General features: G+C 43.7%; 1 protein-coding gene across 2 annotated transcripts in view; it reads right to left on the bottom strand.

Moving 5' to 3' along the window:
- The window catches only part of LOC115766484 (ecdysone-induced protein 75B, isoforms C/D), a 53020-nt gene that overhangs the window by 19337 nt on the left and 11895 nt on the right, over positions 1-21788 (bottom strand). Inside the window, exon 1 of one of the 2 annotated variants that reach the window (XM_030710448.1) lies at positions 234-1598. The exons of the other annotated variant lie outside the window; for it this stretch is intronic. Coding sequence (XP_030566308.1) covers positions 234-1598 — 1365 coding nt within the window. Of the gene's footprint in view, positions 1-233; positions 1599-21788 lie in introns of those variants that run through there. 2 annotated transcript variants of the gene reach the window in all.

Below are 21788 nucleotides of genomic sequence, written 5' to 3'. Positions count from 1 at the left end.
TTAATTATCAACGAATAATAACTAAAATTGTATGTACTCTTGGGGACAAAGCTTTGAAATGTGAGCAACATATACATATATGATATACATATATAAAAATCAAATCTATTTTCTTTCTTTTTGTCAAAATATGTTTCAAATGCATTTGCATAGTGAGAATTCAATTGTAATTAGACTCATTTGCCACCTACATCAGCGCTGGCATCCTCGATTGCTGCTGTCGATTTTGTTGCACCTGTGTTGTTGTTGCTGTTGTTGCTGTTGCTGTTGCTGTTGTTGTTGTTGTTGCTGTTGCTTAATGCCGTGTCCAGCTTCTCGTCAAACTTTTGACACAAATAATTGAGCTGTGAGGCTTCGAGGCGCTGGTGATGCTGCTCGCATAGCTCATCATCGCAGCCCGAGTCCTGGGCATCCATGTCCTCGAGCTGTTTGTGTTGCTGATCGTCGTCGCTGCTGCTGCTGCTGTTGCTGTTGCACGTGCAACAATTGCCAATGCCATTTGTCAGTGACTGGGTGCTCGAGTTGCTCAGCAGCGAGCAGTTGCTGTCCGAGCTATCGCGTCGCTGTTGCTGCTGCTGTTGTTGTTGCTGGTGTTGCTGCTGGTGTTGTTGCTGGGGCTGCTGTTGCTGTTGCTGCTGAGTTTGTTGCATCAACAAATTGGCAATTTCTTTGTGTGTTTGCGCGGAAAAAGGACTATCACAATGCAGTAGATTGAGCTTGTTGCTGGTGGGTCTTGTTGCAGTTGCTGCTGCTGTTGCAGTTGCCGCTGTTGTTGCTGCTGCTGCTGCTGCCGCTGTGATTGTTTTGTCTTCGTGTTGCTGCCGCGCCAATGTCGTCTGCTCCAGCTCACGCTGCTTGAGCTCGCGCGCATAGCGTATTTTCTTCCAGGGGCACTGATATTGCTCATAGTCGACGGCAGCAACTGTTGCTGGTCCGCCGCCAACATTGGCCTTGGGTGGCATATCGTCGTCGCTGTTCGCACAGTCCTCATCAATGCCCGATTCGCTGTCATTTTTGGCGCTGAGATCGGCGCATGGCTTTGGTGTTGCTGCTGTCACAGTTGCTGGTGCTGTTGCCGCTGCTGTTGCTGCGACTGTTGCTGTTGGCTGTTGCAGCAACAATACAATCTGCTGCTGCTGCTGACTAATACTATTTGTTGTGTTTCTTGTTGTTGTCTGGTTGGTGGTTGTCTTTACTAATGTTGCAGGTGTTTGTTGTTGCTGTTGTTGCAGTTGTTGCTCTTCGTTTTTCAGTCTTTTGCGTTGCTGTTGCTGTTGCAGGTAAACTATTTGTCTGGGCTGGTGTTGCTGCTGCTGCTGCTGCTGCTGTTGTTGTTTGCTGAGCGGCGCTGACTCCAGCAGCTTGACCAATGCCGAGTGCTGCTGCTTCAGCTGTTGGCTTTTGATTTGCTGTTGCTGCTGGTGCTGCTGCTGCTGATGTTGCTGCGGTGCACTGACAATGTGCACATTGCTGTTGCCGGCTGTCAGCAGCACAATTGTTGTGCTGTGCTGCTGTTGCTGTTGTGGCAACTGTTGCTGTAGCTGCTGTTGCTGCTGCTGCTGCTGTTGCTGCTGCTGCTGTTCCATTGCACAAACCATTTTTGCTAAAAATTAAACTTTTCTTTTTGGTACCACAATGACACTTGAACTTCTCTCTTGCTCTCGCTCTCTCTCTCTCTCTTTCGCTCTTCGCCGATCTAGATCTCTGTTGATTTTGCTCTACAATTTGCTATTAAGGAACATTGCGTTTGCTTTTGCTTTTGCGTTTGCGTTTGCTTTCAACTTGAAACTCAATTTATCAATTGCACTTCACCAACAATTTGAGCGCCAAAAATTTTGCTGCGCTTTCCGGGCACAAGAAACGGATATGGAAGTCTTAATGATCTCTCTCTTTCTCTCTCTCTCTCTCGCTGTCGTGCACTCTTTCTTTTCTCTCTCACTGCACTGGCACCAATAAAAATAACAATATGATTGATATATGATTATTTAAATTATTTGTTGCTAGCTTTTTAGTTGTAACGTTGTTCTAGTTGCTCTTGTTTGCCGTTTTTTTTTTTCTAAATTGGTTTTAGTTTCAGTTTCAGTTTATTCTGTTTCGCGCGCTTTTCATGCTCTGCACAACCGCTGCCAACGACGAGCAATTTGCGAATGAAAGCAGCGCCAACAGTTCCAACAACTCATGCTGGCTGCTCGATGCGGTTCGGGTTCGGCTCAAGCTTTGGCTGGCGTCGGCTCGCTCTCGCTCTATCTCTTGCTCACTCGCGCCTCGCTCTCGCTCTCTCACTTACTTGCTGCTGCTGCTGCTGCCAACCTCGCGCTACATATTGTTTTTGTTTTTTGTGCACCAACTGAGGACATTCACTCCAACGCTGTCGCCGACGTCGACGCGGGCAGCTAACAATAGACGCCGCTGGCGCTGGCGCTGCCGTAGCTGCTGCTGCTGCATTTGTTGGGGGCGCTTTTTTCGTTGTTTTTTTTTGTATTGTAAACAATTCTTGGAACACCTACGCGACGCAGATTTTAGGTAGCTTCTGCTACTGCCACCTGACTGATCAGCTTTGTTTGATAACAGCAGCAACAACAATGCCAGCATACATGTTGTGCGCACACACACAAATGTGCATACATGTGTATGACTGTGTAGGTGTATGAAGTTTGTTTGATGCTATGCGTTCGGAAAGGGGCTTAGAACATTTCTGTGAGTATGTGTGTGTGTGTCTGGCGTGCTTGTTTTCAAACATGAGTGACAAATAAGATTAATTGATATTGAGTGTGGGCGGCAGGGGGGGATATACGTTTATATCGGGGGAAGGGCTATCAATAAATATGACAGGCATAAGAGGATCTCAGATGTGGAACAGCTCTCAACGCGCGTGTAAGCTATTTTTTGGGTGGGCAGTCTGTGTAGATTTCGAATTCGAGCATGTTTCCAGAGACTGTCAAGTGTGGGGGATTACAATTTCCCAACTCAACCTATTAATCACTGACGATACAAATCGTTGGCCAAACAATGTTGCCCCAATTATGACCCAATGTGCAGCTAGGCGGGAAGACTGCCCGATTATTTAACACAAAAACTATGCTCAAATCATTTGTGAACTATAAAAATTTAACGTCTCGTTATTAATAATATTAAATAATATGTATTTCGGTCCCGCGCTCTTTTTTATTTATTTCTTTCTTCTGTTTTACTTTGTTTTTTTTTTTTTTTTGAGGCCACACAAAACGTAAGAGGCAACACAGAAATGCGTTGCCCCCCTCAGCTTCCCCGCTGCGCAACGACACATGCTGGAAGGCTACGTAACCAAAAAGTGCCAAACGACGTCGACGACGACGACGACGTCAACATAATACGACGACGTCAGCAGAGGTTGGCTGGCTGACTGGCAGTTCAGTTCAACGAACCCAGCCATTGTCGTGACCCACTTTTCGGTCAAATACCTCCAAATGTGGAGCTGCTCAGCGCGCCAGCGACGAGCGCCGAACGCCGAACGCCGAACATCGAACGAGTGAGCGAACATGACGAAGCGAACAACCGAACGCACGAACGAACGAGCGAGCGAGCGAACCGAACATCGTGCACTATTGCTCTCAATTGCTCAGCGCTCTCTCAGTGCATTTGCATGCAAATTTGTTGTTGTCGGTCGGCGCTGCTGCAGCTGCTACAGCTACAACTACAGCTGCTGCTGCTGCAGTTTGCAAGCCATTGGTTTAGCTTTTTGGTTTGGAGTTCATTTGAGCTGGCGGTCGGTCAACGACACAGAAACCTCAGGCGGACGACGACTGCATGTTAGCTGTGGGCTTGGCCCAAAGGGGCGGGCAACGGCAAATGCAACGGCGACTATATGGCTAAAATGCGTTCAAGGAAATCTTTGGCAATGCAATACGCTAAAAATGTAGCTTGAGTGGCTTGGGATAGGCCCGGAAAATTGCATCAGCCATCAGCCATCAGCCATCAGCCAACAGCCATCGGCCAGCATTCGGCGATATGCTCAAGCTGCAGCTTGAGCATTATATAATTATCAGCAATAAATACAAACTAATTGAGTAAAACATAACTCGAGCCCCATTCGGTGAGCGAGAGTTCAATGCACTCAGCAGCGACAATTTGCACTCATTTCAATGCCTCACGGCCCCCGCAAACGAACTGCGGCCAATTCGGGCTTTGCTTTGTGCGAAGAACTTTCGGGAACAGCTGTGCCAGTTTCGAGCTGTCTCTCGCCCTCTCTCGCTCTCTCGCTCTGACAGTCTATTTGCTTCTATCACCTGCACGTTGAGCTCTCATCGCGACGCTCTCTTGCTTTTGCTCTCTTGGTCTGGCTGCCAAATGTGAATGAACTCTGCTGGCAGCTGCAATGCGAATAACAAGTTTCAAAGGAAAGTGAGAGCATTTCACGTTACACACATTCGTCTAGCTGCCTGTGTGTGCGTGTGAGTAAGTGTGCGAGTGTGCTTGTGTGTTAGGCAACGTGCCGCAAAGCAGCCAAGCGTTTCCCCTCCCTTCATCACGACATCATCATCGCCCGAACCATGAGCATTATTGAAAGCCTTATAATTCATTGTTTGTTTGTTAAAGATTTTGTTGTTGTTTGCTTGGAGGGGGGTGGGCACCGCTTGTGTATTGGGGGCGGCGATCATTAGGGGGGATCAGTCGAAGCTTTTTTTAAATAGCAATCGACAAGAAGTCATGAATGAACACCAATGCGATCTCGATCTCGGCAGGCGCTTTATATAGCCTACCTGTTGGCAGCGCTGTTCGATCTGTGGCACAACTTGACCACTTGACCCGCATCTGATCTGGGCTGCTGGGCCACTTGACGCAGATTGTGGAAATCAATTTGCGGGCTACTGTCAGAACTTGACATCAATATGATCAGGGTATTCCAAAGATCTGTTTGCATAAACTGGAATCTAATCTTTTCCTCTTTGATGGAGAGCTGTTTCCACCTTCTATTCTGCTGTCTTCAGTCTTCTGTCTTCTTTCTTCTTCTATTCTTCTGTTCTTCGCGCGCCCACTCATAACTTCGATCGTGCCTAAGCTTCTCTAAGCTTCTCCCAACAATAACTGTTGACTCGTTATTGTTTTTGACTTTTCTTTGGGCTTATCGAATGCGTAAGCAATTAGCACGTGCCTATCCGTTGTCGGAGCCACACACGAAATGCCGGATCTTTATGGCGCTTTACAGTTCAGTCGACGTTTTGGCCATGTTCGCCTCACGAGTTTATATGACGGGGCCGACGAGGCTTGAGTTATGTCGGCGGTTGGCTATTTGGAATTAGAATTAGTTAGAGGCGTTTTGCCTATTGGCTCGTATTTCACGGCTCGCTGCTGGCCGGGCTGGGAAAGTCATTAGGGCAGAGTCCGGGCTGACCCAGCTGACCAGCAATTAGTTGACGAAAATATGTACAATAAATAAATGATGCCTAAATTACAAGTCGAGCAGCGCCTGCCAGTGCCTGCCAGTGCCTGCCAGCGCGGCATTCAGGTCAAAGTTCAGTGCCCCGTGCGCGAACACCGTGCAAGGATATTTGTCCGCCTGGCCAAGCATTGAGTGTCTACCCCACAGCCCACATCCCAACCCTCCACTCGCATGGCACAACGTCGTAGTCGTAGTAAAAAGGAACACGAGGTCAGGCGCACGTACGCAGCCAGGCGCAGCTCCTCCATCCCCCCACCCACCCATCACCCCATCCGCCCAACAAGCACGAAGCATCGCGCCTATTGACGTCACTTTTGCAGTCGCTGCTGTTGCCGCTGAGTTCGTTCAACTCGTTGCCTCATGGTCGCCTGCATTCGAGTAGTTGTTGGTTGTATTGTGCTTTAGGTTTGAGTTTGGGGTTTGAGTTCGGGCTTGGGGTCGGTTTGTTTGGTTGGTTGGTTGGTTGGTTTGACGGTTCACAGGAAATGCTATTATCGAGAGGTTAAGTGAAAATACAACTGGAATTGGCATTAATCATCAGCAGGTACTCGATAGTTAATCGATAACTAAGCAATTACCGACATCAATAAATAATTTAGGCCAATAACTAACGACTTGTTTCATACATTCTTGATTTATCAGCTATCAAAATGAATGTACAACTGATTGGACAATTAAAAGCTAGTCTTATTTTTAACATACATTTTATTATCAGCTGCTAAGCTCATGGCAAATTTACAAGCCGAGTTATCAGCAAGAATAATTCCCAGAAATTCCAATGACAAATGTTAAGCGATAACAAGCCCACAAATGTATGAGGCCAGCATAATGCTAAATAAACATGAATACATATTGAGCTCGCTAATGGGCCAAAAGGAAATGCCTTTCACATTTCTCAACAGCCAAGCGCTGCGAAGGGCAACCGAAAACAACAACAACAACAACAAGAACGTACAGAAAGAGACAAATTATCCTGCCAGGGACAGCATCTGGGCGCCCAAAATGCACCACAAGAACAACAAGAAGAAGAAGAAGAACAACAACAACAAGAGCGAGACCCAAGGAGACCAACGATTGAGGACATTGCACCGCAATAACCTTAAAGAAGCAGCACAGGCTGAATCACAGTCAGAATCGGAATCAGAAACAAAGACAGAGAGCAACAGTGCGAGAGAGCAGCCCATGTGCGCGCTCTACCTCTCTCCTCCTCTCTCTCTCTCTCTCTCTCTCTCTCTCTCTCTGTTGCCTTGCTTGCTCCAAAGAACACACATTTGCTTCTTTTTTTTTTTGCATAAGCAGAGGAACGGGCGAGACGAAACGAAACGCAACGCAACGAAACGAACTGTGCCTAGGAACAATTGAGCGAGAGGTGAGTGTGCACAGTTAGAAAGCTCCAGTTTGACTGTGTGCGATTTGTAGTGGGCAGAGGAAGTGACCTCAGGAAGGAAATGCAATGCATTTAATTGGTGAAATGTGTGTGCAATATGCACAACTATTGTACTGCTTCTGCTGGTTGTTGTTGTTGTTGTTGTTTTCGTGAGTGGAAAGCAAATATGGTCTACCTGTGAGAATATATTTGCATGCCTTGGTCTGAGAGATCTTCTATTTAGCCAATATATAATATAGCTTATTTATCTCTGTGCACAAAAGCTACTTGAATTTAGAATTCCCGTCAGCAGAGAAAAACCCAGGCCTGTCCTTTAACCAGTCCAATGAACTCGAAGCGTGCCGAGCAGCAAATAGTCAGGCAGCCAGTCGGCCAGGCGAGAGGCGGGGGGAAGTGAAGGTGCTGGGGGTGCAGCTCTTAGCGCTAAAATTGGCGCGCTCGCAATGGAAGACACCTGTGCCATGTCAAACAATGTACAGAAAGTGCCGCCCACCGCCTCGAGAAAACGTTTCACTTTTGCTGCTGTTGCTTCACAGGGTGCAGCTCGTGTCTCTGTGTGTGTGTGTGTCTGTGTATGTGTGTGTGTGGGAGGAAAGGGGGTTGGCATTTGCAGAGGGGCCGCCGCAGAGGGTTTGCTTTGACCCACATTGCGTGCGTTGAACTCTTGCTGCGGCCGGATGAGAGCTCAGGTTTTTTTTGAGGGGGAGGGTTGAAACGAAACGTGCGGCCTGCCCAGTGTGCAATAATTTTAGGGGTTACGAGCTGTGTGTGCGAGAGTGTGTGTGTGTGTGTGTGTGTACAACGAAAGTGTTTGGCCACCCGCTAGGTGGCGCTGCAGCAGCGTTAACCTTAAAAATTGCTGACTGACTGCGGCTGCTGCTGCTGCTGCCGCTGCTGCTGCTGCTGCTGCTGCTGCTGCTGGTCATGTGACGCTGCGCGCTGCAGCTGGAGCAATGACCGCAGCTCGACAAAGTTGAAGGATAGCCCAAGCCAAATGCAATTTGCAGCTTGGGGTGCCAGGAGTTGAAGGGGCTGCTCAGCCTTTGTGCTGCTGCTGCTGCTGCTGCTGTGTCCATTAGAAGGCGACCCATAATTAACAGCTGACCCCCCAGCTAAAAAGGCAACGCCTGCCTGCCCAATGGCTGGCAATTTGTTGGCGGTTCGAAGCTCCAAAAGCCAAATTCAATCACATTTCATGCGAGTGTGTGCTCCACTTTTATGTCAGCTCATATTTATATATACAAACTATATACATTCTGCATATATACTATATATATATGTGTGTGTGTGTGTGTGCATATTTTTATCTCGTGCTCCATCTGCTGCGTGCGTTAGTTTATTTTGTACTTTTTAGTTGTTTCTATATAATATTCTTTCAGTCTATTGCTAGTTCAGTGAACCAGTTCAATGAACTCCGCGCAATTATTTCGCGATTATCTTGTTTCAATAGTTGCGTCTGTGCTGCGACCTCAGTGGGCCCAAAACGGCTAAGACCACAAGCGGCAAATATCTAAGCTGCAAGTCGACTAACGAATACACTAACTTTTTTCATATACACAAGAACATATATACTATTAATGATATATCAACAATTATATTTGTTAAATTTTAAACTTTTTTAATAATTTTAATAAATTTGAACCACTTTTGGTGCAGTAGCTAGTTCTATGCATTATTCTAGCTTGTTTATAGCTGTAAGATCTCACTATTTGGCCAGTTTGAAGAATTCCTATTTGCCGCCTTGCTCATTAGACAGTCGTAATACCCCCGCGGAAAAGTTATTATGACCAAAAAGCTGACAACTGGCGCCTGTTTGTTGTGTTTGTTGTTGCTGGAGCACAATTATGAGCCATTATGTGCTGATTGTTATTTGGGCACGGTTGCCTTTGCGTCGACTGTCCAAACAGACCGCATATATATGAGAATATGGATATGTGTACATAGCCGAAAAGTACTATAAGCAAAAAAAACAAAACAGAATCTAATCCATGTTGGGCCATTGGCGTCACGGCTTGACGCAAATGCTATTAAAACAGTTGGGGCAACAGAAACGAGTTTCCACCAAAGACAAAATGAATGTGCCCCATAGCGCAATGTGGCTTATACACAGAAGACGCAAGGTCTTTTGCGTGCAAATGCAACGAACTGCCAACAAAATCTAACTGCAGTTCTGCGCAGGTCGTTGCCATTTGACAAGCAGCCAGAGCGACAAAGAGAGACAGCGGGAGAGAGAGAGAGGGAGAGATAGAGAGAGAGAGAGAGACCCCCTGACTGTTAGAGACTGCGAGAAAGAGCGCGCAGAGGCAGGTGAAGCTCAAGAGTGCACTGAACTTTGCGGCCAGCTAGTCAGGCACAACTTCAAGCTCGCCCCGCACTCCGCACCCCCCCGCACGCCGCACACCGCACACCTGAACGTGCCCCAAACGCTGCTCAGCTCACCCACCATTAATGTAATTTCAATCGTTGCTGGATTTTCCATATTTGGCCACTTGGACTCTTAATGACGCCCCGGGCTGACATAAACCAAATGAAAAACTGTCATATAAATTGTTGGCGTTTCGTCGGTGCTTTTAATGACTCACCCGCCAGATCATTATTGACCCCTCCCCCCTCGCCCCTCGCCCAAGGTCCCTCGCACCCCCTTCGTGCCACAGACCACAAACCAACTCACGTGCCGCTGGCAATGTCTTTATATGGCCGTTTGTCACAGATACCCTGTCTAAATGCCGGCGGGTATTATGGCTATGTGATAGGCTATGTAACTTCTTGTAGATATATATGTATATATATTCCTGATCAAAAGCGTGCTGTTCAGTTGTTAAACACAGGCTACAAAGAGCTGATAAATATTGTTATATAAAATAAGTTGTTAATTTCTGCCTATAAATATTAAAAAAGCTCAGCTTTTGGAATTTAATTTATATAATAAATTAAATCAAAATTGTTTTTTAATGCAATTGTTTTTGTTAATTTATTGATTTTTTTGCTATAAAAATAATTGTAATTAGTTAGCTAGAAATATTATTTTGAGAGCCATATACTTAAGCCTAGAATTTTTCGCGCAATTCTTTTTTAATTTTATTTCATTTAGTTGTTATTTATATTGATTCTGATTTTTGTTATATTTTTATTATTATTTTTTTGGTATATTTTCTCATACTAAATCTGACATAACTGCATTTAAATATGCCATGTAAGGGTATTCAGCTAGTCGCCAATCTAAATCGAGCTGTTCGAATTAGTTGCATTTATTTCTTTTTATTTTTTCTTAATTTGATTTGTCGAGTCGCTCGGCTCGGCTCAGCTCAGCTACTGCTGAAACGCATGAAATCTCACTCCTTTGGTAAGTGGGCGCCCACGGGCAGCGACGCTGACTGCGACGTCGGCGGCGACAGCCATTTGCACTAAATGGGGCTGCAGCTGCGTTTGCAGTTTGTTCAATTATGCAACTGCTGCAGTTGCATATTTGTTGCCTTATGACGCTCGCTTTTATTTATGACAAAAGTGGCGGCAAATTATTTTCAATATTGAGTCATGAAACGGACCAAAAACTATCCGTACGTTTGTGTCTGTGTGTGTGTGTGTGCGTGTGTCTGTGTGTGTGACTACTTTAAGCCGCAGACACACTCAGGAAGTGGGCGTGGCACACGAGACATATGCAGCCATGTGGGCTTACGATTTTTAGAGGTCTACACAATTTTCTATACATTTTTAGCAAAAATCTTGAATTATATAGAATTATGATCCAAAGCGAAACTAACCTTGTTTGGATGTAAATAATGATAATATCTAAAAGCATTTAGTCAAGATTTAAATGTACTCTCATTACTCAAATATTTGAGCAAATCATTTGCATATCTCAGATGCTTTTCTCTAATACTCTTCTCTTGCTCAAAATTGTGGGTGAGCCAAATAATTTGGCTTGAAAAATATTCAACAAGCAATCTTAACAAATTTATTCAAAATTTATATATACCTCGGTTAGCTCAAAGATAATTCTCACTTCTCTCTCCAAGTCAAAATTTATTGTGTCAGAGAATATACCTCAAATATCATTTGCATACTTTTGTGTTTTTCTCTAGAGAATTCTCTAGTCTTATCTATGCACAATTATAAACTTTGTAATATAAAAAGTAATGCTAATGTATATAATTAAGTAAAACTTTGCATGTTAAAAATATCACTCAAAATATTTGTGCGCATAGAGAATTCTCTAGAGTCTTAAATTTGATCAAGTTAAAATTTCCAAAAGTTTACCAAAATATAATTCTTATACTAAGATTAAGTCGTTTTTTTTCTAGAAAATTCCACCCCAAGTTCTAGTTCTCAAGAGTTTCCCAACACAGGCTTTTTTTTCATAGGTTATCATGGAAATTCAATTTCAGTTATGTTCTAGAAATTTCCAAACAAATAACTCAACTAGCTAGGGACAGCGGGGGGCAGGGCTGGTGAGTAGAGGTACGGAGGGGTTGGGCGCATTTTTAATAGTTTTGGCTGAGCTCTTGTTGCATGTTTGCCTTGTTGCACTAAAGTGTGTTAAGTGTGCTGCATATACACACATACATGTATATACGAGTAGGCAGTTAGGCAACCCCCTCCCTCCCTTCCCCCATACAAGCACGCACACACACGCACCAGTGTTGCACAATATACAAATGTTTATAAAGTTGCGAGTCTTTATCAAATGTTGACAGCGCAGACGCTGATGTCTAATAATAATTTATTTTATTAATTTTAAAATTACATAGCTTGACAAGAGCAACAAGAAAATTGCACAGCACAGCACAAAATCTGTGTTGCAGTTGCAGTTGCAGTTGTTGTTGCAGTTGTTGTTGTTGTTGTTGCAGTTGTTGTTGTGCCTCATGCAAAGTGAGGTCGCTGCCGTTCAATAACCTCGAGCGCTGACTGCAGCTACGCAATTGCAGCAGCAGCAGCGGCAGCGGCAGCGACGACGCCGACGACGTTGGCGCATAGCAACAACAACAACTCTGCCACACTCGACTGTCATGTCATGTGTGTGTGTGTATGTGTGTGTGTGTGTGCGTGTAAAGCCTATTGCTACGAGGCAGTTGGCAACGCTGCCGTCGCCTCGCACTAATCGTCAGTACGTACACACATACATACGTACACCCGCCCGCGCTCTCGGCGCGTAGCCCCCCTCGCTGGCCCATGCTTTGCTTGCAATTGGGCAGCGCTGCTTGGCCTGAGCGAGGGATGGGCAGCAGAGAGCGGGGCCTGGCCTAACGCATTCTAATGCCATGACTTACTCAGCGTTCGATTGTTCGGGTGTTTTTTAACTCTAGCAAATAAATGGAGACATACCTGAAACGAAATGAATAGAACAACTAATTAGTTGAGGTCAAATATTAAATGTTGATAATAAACTAAATCTATTAGAAAATATTATAAGCTATTTAGACTCAGTTTAGTTTGGGCTTGTTTTTAAGAATAAGTCTGATTAGTCAGCTGTCAGAGTTACTTAATTATAATAAGCATATTATTGCAGTCTTAGCTGAGTTTCTGTTGAGTTAATAAACCAATTATAGCATACCTGCTTAATAGCCCAAATAATCGTAGTAAAATATTTTCGAAAACAAGCTCAAAAATGTGTTTAAAAAACAAGTCAACAATTTAAAATAAAACTCAACTAATTTTAGGACAGTTTTGCCTAATAAGTATAAAACTTTGAAGATAATAGATCAACTCAGGCCGAAGCTACTTCGAATTTGAAACGACTTTAAAAATAAAGTTTACTTTCTAGAAATCCACCTAGAATGTATAGAAAAGTATTTAGCTCAAATATTGTTCCCTGATTTGGTCTAGATATAACTACGAAGTGGGTCGCTTTCGAACGAGTGCATTCACTTGTTAGTCGAACCCAATCGAACTTGTTGATCGAACCCAACAAATTCGAATTCTGAGCTGTCACTCGAGACACTCAAGCGCCTTATCAGACAGGGCATCAGCTCGCTTACTACCCACATACATATAACAACGGGTATAACAAACCCGATTAAATCATAACTGGACCCATAAAATCACAACTTCGGTTACGACACTTGACTTACACCTGCTGCTGCTTCCGCCTGTTTCTGTTTCTGCTTCTTCTTGTGCTTCGACCATTTTTATGGCCATTCCCAAACTGTTTCGGGGCCAGGCCCAAGCAATTAAAGGCGAATCAAAACACAGCTCTTCACATGTTGCAGTCATCGTTAGTTTGGAGAGCTTATCGCATTTCACAAACGAGAACACAACACAAATAAAAGAGTCAGAAAAACGCAGCAGCAGCAGCAAAGGCAGCGCAGTCAGGTCTAGTCGCGTCGCAAGTAACTAACCTAACCTAACCCAAAGCTAACCTAACCTACGCTAACCCAATTCGAAGCCAGCGCGTTGAGTTCAATAACCCGACGAACGAACGAACGAGCGAATGAACGACTGAACGAAACGAACGAGACGAGGAACAAAAAAAAATAACGACTGGCAGTCGTCAGCACGCAGCAGTGGGCGGTGCAGAAGAAGGGGGAAGGGGTATGGGGGGTTAGGGCAATCGCTGCGACTCAAGTCTACCTAGAATATTTTTGTATATGCTTCGGCTGCGCTGGCCGCATCAAGTTATTACAATATATAATACAAAATATAGATTAGCTGTAAATCTCGAGCCTAATCAGCGCTGCGGCTGCGGCGCATACGCAACGCTTTGATTTGCATGCACGCACACATGCACACGCACACAGACGACATGCATAGCGTATGGTTCAGTCTTTGCTTAGTTCTAGATTCTTCGTGCTTAGCTCTTGGCGCGCTCTCTCGCCCTCTCTCTTGCTCGCTCTTTGTCTGTTTCTCTGGACTACGCGACTGCCTCAACTAGAACTTGCTTGACTTGGTCGTTCGTTAAGTTCATTGCACTTGTGGCGTAGCGGCATATTTTGCATTAATCTCGCCCTCTCGCTCTCACGCGCTCCATCCTGCTGTCTCTTTAGCGACCTATCTTTTGGCACGATTTCTGGCTGCCTTTTACTTTGTGCAGCGCGTTTCGATTCCCCCCTCCTCCCCGCCGTTTAACTCTGAGTCAATGTCCAAACAATGCGCCACAAGCTGACCTCCCACCCCCATCCACGCAACTCCGCAGCAGCCGCCCAGCATGTTGACCGAGCCTTTACACTTTTTTTGGCACAGATTTTCGAACTGTGTCTAAATAATTGCATTAATTACGAAAACACGCACACACCAAATCGAAAGGAAAATGTGCTAGGAAAATGGGAAAATTATGCTTGTCACGTAAAATTTTGTAGGCTCTGTTAATTAAAAGCAATTAAAAATAGCTGCGCCTCTCAACTGAATTCCGGACAGTCGCCGTCAGTTCAATTCTTTTCTGTTTTTTTTTTCTTTAGTTTGAGTTTCAATTTTTCTTTTAGTTTTTCTTCTTTTTTTTTGGGACTTGACAGTTCTGACGGAAACACACAATTTTAAGGCATGTGAAAAGCGCCGCCTGTCGTATTATTAGAAAATTTTTGTTGTTAGTGGAAAACTAAGCAAAAAATAACCCGAACAAATGAAAATTGAGTTTAATACGGGCGACAGTCGCTGGGAATTGAGTTTTATTTTCTTTAATTTTCTTCGCTTTTTTTTTTTGTTAAGAGCGACAAATTACGCACCTATTTTTGGTTTGGGAAATGGGTTAAACATTTTTGGGCTTGTCTGTGCAGCTAAATAAGAAAATGGAACTAGTTCTTAGTTGGCAAATATGTGTTTTTTTGTTGTTTTTTGAAAATGGAACTAGTTCCAAGGCGATATTTTGGTTATATTTGCTATAGCTAATGACTTAATAAGCAATTGAAATACTCAAATTATTTAAATAGAGGAGATTTGATAAGTAGTTCATTTACTAGTTCCTTTCAGAGTTCTACAAGTTCTCTGAACATTCATGAGTAGTTCATTTAATGGTTTAATTTGAATTAGAGCTTCTCTAGGTTTGATTTATACGTTAAAGCTCAAGTTCTTTGAACTTAAAATATGGGTATAACCTTAAGAGATAAAGGATTCATGAAATGGTTAACAATTAAGTAGAGACAAGACAATTAGAATAGCTCTCTTTCTTTTCTTAAGAAGTAATTTCGAGTAATGGCAGATTTGTGGTTTATTCCTGGCTATCACTGAGCTGGCTTGGATTTAGCAATATTATAATTAGGAAGTGCAGCTTCTGTTCTTGGAAGCTGGCCGAGTTGAACGACATGTTGCATCTGTCACCTAGTTGGGGCTGCTGCCTCTTGTTGCTGCCACGCATTCGGCAAATGGCCAGCCATTTGTCGCTGTTGTTGGGCTAATGTCTATGGATTGGTGCCAGCAACAAAAATTCAAATATCAATGGAACAAAGATTTCAAACAAAGGCGCACACATAACAAAAACAACAAAATCAAATAAAAATCAATTGCGAATTGTAAATTTGAATTGTAAAGGCTGCGGTCGCTGCTGCTGCTGCAAAAACAACATTGCGAACAACTCGAACAACTTGAACAACTTTAGTGCCTGGGCAGAGAATTGGTTTTTTCTATTTTTCTATTCTTTTTTTGTATTTTTTGGTGCGCCCATTAAATGCAATTCCATCTACTTGACTTGGGCCTCCGTCGCTGCCGCTGCTGCTGGCTGCCGAGTCACGTTTTTTGGTCTAGTCCAAGAGAGCGTAGCTGAGGCAACAACAACGAGAACTATAGCAACAACAATATGCCACAACAAGGTGATTGTACTGGTTAACAAGTACGTGTAGTTTTCTGAAGGCTGCCGAACGAGTTAAACAGGCAACGGCAACAGCAATAGCAGCAGCTAGTCAAAATCTATTTGAAATTGAGTTACATTCGATTTTTCAGAGTCAACATAAATTACATGCCCGCTTAATTTTCACACACTCGAGATCGGCGGAGATCGGCTACTATAGCGAATGCTTTGACATTTTCGCAGCGAAACGAAGCTGTCAACGTCTCGCCATTTGCCAGTTGCCAGTTTGAGGTTATGACAACAGTTAAGAGCTGCAACACGACACGACAGCGACCAAGACAGCGACAGCGACAACGACGCCATTAAGGCCCCAAAGGGTCTTCGACAGTTGAATTTGGCCAAGAAAGAGCAGAAGAAACAAAAAATAGTTACAACAACACGTGCAAATGCCAAAGAGCCAAAAACAATCGCAAATGGCCCAATCAAGAGGTTGTTGGGCGCCAGGCGACCCCTGGGACCAATTGGCTTGGCTTTAATTTTCTATTTAAACAATTTTATATTTAATTGCTTAACGAAAATGAGCCCATTGAGGGCATTTTGGCCAGCTATTGCTTAAAATTGTGCAATAAACCTTATTCTATGTGGGGGTCGTTGGGCGCCAGGTAAACCATGAGATTTGAATTCCCTGTTTAATTAATAAACTTTATATTTAATTGCTAAACAAAGGTGAACCAATCAGGTGTATTTCAGCTTCAATTTTTATGTGATAAAAACTATTCAATAAGACGATCGTTGGGCGCCAGACGAGCCTTAAGATGAAAACAATTGGCTCAACTGTAAATAAAGTACTTAAAAAACTTTATATTTATACTTAATGAGGCAATCGAAGTGTATTTCAGCTGGCTAAGAGCTACATTTGTTTAGTCGAGATAGCATAATAAGTAGATCGTTGGGCGCCCTTTAAATGAAAATCCTTGTGGCTCTGCCTAAAACCTTTTTTTACATAAATAATTCAATCGAAGATTCTCTCTGTTTTTTTTTTGGGCTTCACGTGCTTTGGACTTAGCGGCAAAGCTGAAAGTTCGGGAAAACTGGCAGCATATTCAGATGCAGTTTATTGACCGAATTACTCATACGCACTGTTAACGGTAATTGCATTTGCAACGCGCCAACTTGCCACAACTTGGGGCCTTGGGGGCAGCTGCGCTACTTGGGGGCATGCATCGAATTTATGCAACATTTTGCTGACTTATGTCACGAGCGAGCAATGCGAGAAGCGCGTACCACAGGCAACATGCAATGGGCAATGGGCATGGCAAATATATTACTCATACGCAGCACACACATGCACACACACACACACACATTTGCACACTCACACAGGCATTAAGTGCGGCTGGCCCACATTAATTACCATAAAAATAGGCATAAAAAATATTTGCAGGCCCAAAACTTTGGGTCGGGTGTGTGTGCGTATGTGTGTGTGTGTGTGTGTGTGTGTGTGTGTGGACGCATTCGTAGAATTTGTGACGGAAATGAGTTAGTGCCGCTTGCCATGCCCCATGCCATAAATGGACTGTGACAGAGCGAGACAGCTAGAGAGCGAGCGAAAGGGACAGAGCGAGAAGGAGGACGAGAGAGTAGGTGGAGGGGGAAGGGGAGGGGGTGGTGGCAAAATAAGGTAGCAGCTAGCCAGGCCTGCTGTGGCGGCTCTAAGCGCTGCATTTGACTTTGCCGCTTGCATAATTATCATGCAACATGCGGCATACAACAGCAGGCCAACGAGTGTCGAGATTTGTGGCTTACGAATGCGGAGAGAGAGAGAAAGAGAAAGAGAGACAGAGAGAGAGGGCGGGAGAAAGAAGTTACGCTTGAGTCACGCATTTTACGCACAATTTTAAAGCGAGGGTCAAACGAAAAGTTTACAAAAATTCAAAGACTTTTTCAAGCAAAGAACAATTTCTATAAATGAATAATAATTGCTAGCCCAAAACGAAATGATTAATCAAGAGCTGCTCGAGCAGCCCACTTGAGCCAAAGCTGATTCCACAAGAGCTGCACTGCAGCAGCTGGCCGGGCCAAGTTGGCCGCGTTAACCTGGCCAAAAGCAAAGGCTACAAAGTCAGCAACTAATGTGGCGGCTACCAGTTGCAGCAGGCGTATGTGAACGGTCTACAAATGCAGCCGGGCCGTTAACTGCCGCCCAACAGCCCCGCCCCCGCCCCCTCCCCTAACATATGCCCCCACTATGCTACTAACTCTGGCCTGCCGCAAGCTGGCGTTCATTGTCTGAGGTTAGCAGCAAAGCGAAACAAAAACAATAACAAAAAAAAAATAAAACTCAAAAATCAGTTAAGCGCCCGTTGGCCACTTGCGGACCCCCGCTTCCTCTTCTTCTACGTCTTCCTCTTTTTTTGGCTACCTCAGCAAAAGCCAAGGAAAAGCCAAGCAAGGCGAAGCGAACCAAAGCGAAGCATTTCCCATTCCCATTCGACTCGCGTGCTTGTTAGCTGCAGCTCTTGTTGTTGTTGTTGTTGTTGTTGTTGTTGTTGTTAGTTGTTGCCTCTGGGGCATATTTCGTGTTGCCTATCGCGCGTCAAATGGGCAGCCAAAGCCCCATAAATCAATTAGTTAGCGGGCCAGGGAATGGGCGTGGGCGTGGGCGTGTGCGGCATTTTATTATATTAAATTAGAGAACCTTGCGAAGGTTTCGTGAACTCCGAAGCTGAGGCAAAAGTTGACAATAATTGGACAAAAGTTTACAAAGCCCCAATGCAATATATGGTATTTAAACAATAGCATAGTTAAAGCTTATTGTGTAATAAACATAATTATTTACAATAAATGTGTGAGAGTATACATTTCATATTATTTATGTGCCTTATTATATAGGAATTATATAGGATATATATCTATATAGGAGCATATATGGAAGCTTCTAGAACTCCAAGAAATATACTGAAGAGAGTTTAGCTTATTTGTGAACTTTTGTGGTAATAATATTATTAATAAACAATAAAGGAAATTCTAAAGGCACACCTTTTAGACCTTAAATAGTCAATGCCACGCCCCCAAATTGCAGCAAGCACTGCTCATAAATAATTTATCAAACATTTTGGCGCTGTTAATTATGGGGCATGCAGCCAGTTGTTGATGTTGTTCTTGTTGTTACTGCTGCTGCGGCTGCAACACATAAAACTGTCAACAAATGCCACACAACATTTTGACTTATGACATCAGACAATTACGAGGTGCAACAACAACAACTAGAAATATCTCTCTCTGTGTGTGTGTGCTTGTGTGTGTTTGTGTGTGTTTGTGTGTGTTTGCGGGCAACCAGTTGCTTCTGGGCAACATTTGGTGCAATGTGAAGAGGCATTTGCATGCAAAGTGCATTCAACTCGGGCCACAGCAGCGACATGCAACAGCAACAACAACAACAACAGCAACAGCAACAACAACAACTGCAACAACAGCAACATTAGCTGCCGCAACAGCGAAGAAAGCAAAGCAGAGTCAATGCACTTTGCCTGCCTCTATTCCAGCGTTTGTGTGTGTGTGTGTATATGTGTGCCTCTGTATGTGTGTGTTTTTGCAGTTTTGTTGCGGTACTTTCATTGCTCAACTGCGACGTCGACGTCGACGTCAGCTGCGCTCAACTATTTTGCAGCGAGCTCGCGAGTTCGTTGACGTTTCTCCTCAGCAGCAGCAGCAACTGTTGTTGCTGTTATTCTTGTTGAGCTTTTTCTAGAATGTTGCCCGCCAATTGAGCAGCGCAAGAAGTTGCAGCAGAGAAAGAGAAAGCATTGCTGAAACATTAGGTTTTATGCATTCAAAATGGCCACACTGGCAGCAATATTAAAGGCTTGTCAACATGTTGCTTAGCATGGAAGCAATGCATATTTGATGCTGAAAATGCTTAAATTAACAAGAACAATGATCAGCAACATGTTGATTAGGCGGCATATTTGGCAACATGTTGCAGTGCATGTGCACTTCTAACATGTTGCTTAGACACATCTAGCGCTTAGCAGCATGTTGCCAAGCATGTTGCTAATTGGATTCCAATTGGCAACGAACTAACTTTTTGGCTACTTGCTTGACCAGCAGCAAAATGCAAACAGCGCATTTAATTAGCAATAAAGTCAACAAGCGGCTGTCGAAAATGCTTGAATTTATAGCCCAAATTCGAGGCAGCAAACAAACAAGCAAACATTGTAAAAGCGTACAACTAAGCCACAAAACAAACAGCAGCAACAGCAGCAACAACCCCCACAGAAAAACGTAGCCCCAAAAAGGGGTAAGTAACCTCGAATGAAAGCAAAGCCACGTGGCGCACAAGCAGCAGCAGCAGCAGCAGAAGCAGCAACTGCGGCGAATGACACTTAACTGGGTCAGCAAAAGTGGCAATTGTCACCCCCAAACAAACCCCCTTGCCGAAGGGGTTGCTGCTCGCCACACACACAAACACGCACAGTTCACGTTTTACTATCACTCGTAGTTGTCTGCATGTGTGTGTGTGTGTGTGTGTGTGTGTGTGGCAGGCAGCACATAAACTTGCAACTGCCGCTGCAGCCAGCCAGTTCATTGCACTATGCCCTCGCCCCAGTTACGTACAGCTCGTAGTACTCAATGCTGCTGCCGTTCTTGTTGCTGTTGTTGTGTTGCAGCTGCACGTTCTCTTTGCCAGCCGTTGCAAGCACTCACACACACACACACACACACAAAATTGTTAGATAAGCGCCGTGCTTGTTGCTCGTTTTATTGCTGCTGCCTTTGCTGGTGGGCGTTTGCCCAGATATTAATTTAGTTTATTTTGCAAATTATAATTCTGCTGTTGTTCTTATTGCCGCAATAATTAGTCATTGCCTGTGCATAAGAAAATATAATTTAATATGAGAGTTCAGATATTGTGTCTGTGTGTGTGTGTGTAGCCTTGGACTCAAGCATTTGCTTTTGTAGCAACATAAGAGCTCTAAAGCTTTACGCGCACATTTATGGCATTTGCGTTATAAAACTTCTTGCGAAAAAGCCAATTTATAACAATAATAAATTTACGAAAATCATTTAACAGTTTTATAAGAATTTTCAAATTGCGCGCGCTGCCTAAAGCTCGCTCTCAAAAGCTGAATGTTAACAAAAACTGCCTGCTTGCCGTTTTTGTTGCATACTTTTGTGCTGTCTTGCTTAACAGCCCGCTAGATGGCGCTTGCCGGTCATGTTAAGAGCGCTGCTCCACACTTAACGGTAGCAATGCTCGTATTCTATTTAATTGCTTATAATTATTTTAACTCAATTTAATTTGTTTTTTTTTCTCTTTATAATTATGATATTATGCGAAATACTCTTCGATTTTTTTAGATTTTGCGTAACCTAAATACGCGCAGGTTGTTGACCCAAATTGCAAAGTGCATTGAACTGTTTGTAGGCAAAATGCATGGGGATGCGTGTACGTATGTTCGTAAATGTGTATGTGTGTGTAATAGAATTTCAAAATAAATGGAATACAAAATAGATCAAAACTTAACATACCACAAATTTAATGCAACTTTTTACATAAGAAACGAAAAAGTTTTTGGAGAATCGAATACTGCCGCATTTCCAGAACATTCTTGTTCTCATTCACCTACACACACACCGTACTGTATGTGTATGTATGCATGTATATGTATATCAGCGGTTTTCCACTCCACTCCCACACACAGAGCGGCCGGAGTCAGTCGTTCAAGTGCATGTCAGAGCATTAACCTCTGATTACGTATGCATGTATTGTATATAAATTTATCTATGTGTGTGTGTGTGTGTGCTGCTCTATTTGGGTCCTAGCACAACACGCATACAAGCATAAGTGTGCGCTCTCGCCTCGCTCCATCTCTTTCTCTGTTAGCTCGCGCTCTCGTTGAGCTGCATTCGCTCTCTTCGCCCTATTGCCGCTTTTCAGTACTGTTTCCAATTCGAGTGAAAAATTCTGATTGCAGGCAGAAAGTGCGCCCCAGCAGCAAAATGGAGCGAAATCAAGTGAAATGGCAGAGATGAGAAGGAAATGAGCTCGCTTCAAATCGCGTGCATGCCATGGGTGCACTTTTTTAATTGAATTAAACTATCTAAACGGTAACTAAACAAGTTCACTGGTTTTTGCCTGCACTGTCTTACATGTTCAAACATAAAATCAGAGAAAAAGTATTTGGTCTTATATTTTTGTTTGTTTGTAGAACTGTCTGCATGCCTATGTGTGTTGTTTATACATACATATATTCATTTTACATGCA

The sequence above is a fragment of the Drosophila novamexicana genome, unplaced genomic scaffold (genome assembly GCF_003285875.2).
Source record: "Drosophila novamexicana strain 15010-1031.04,08,12 unplaced genomic scaffold, DnovRS2.1 tig00000009-arrow-pilon, whole genome shotgun sequence".
NCBI classification, from domain to species: domain Eukaryota; kingdom Metazoa; phylum Arthropoda; class Insecta; order Diptera; family Drosophilidae; genus Drosophila; species Drosophila novamexicana.
Note: the sequence above shows the minus strand (reverse complement) of the source record. Positions and strands in the feature narration are given on the sequence as shown.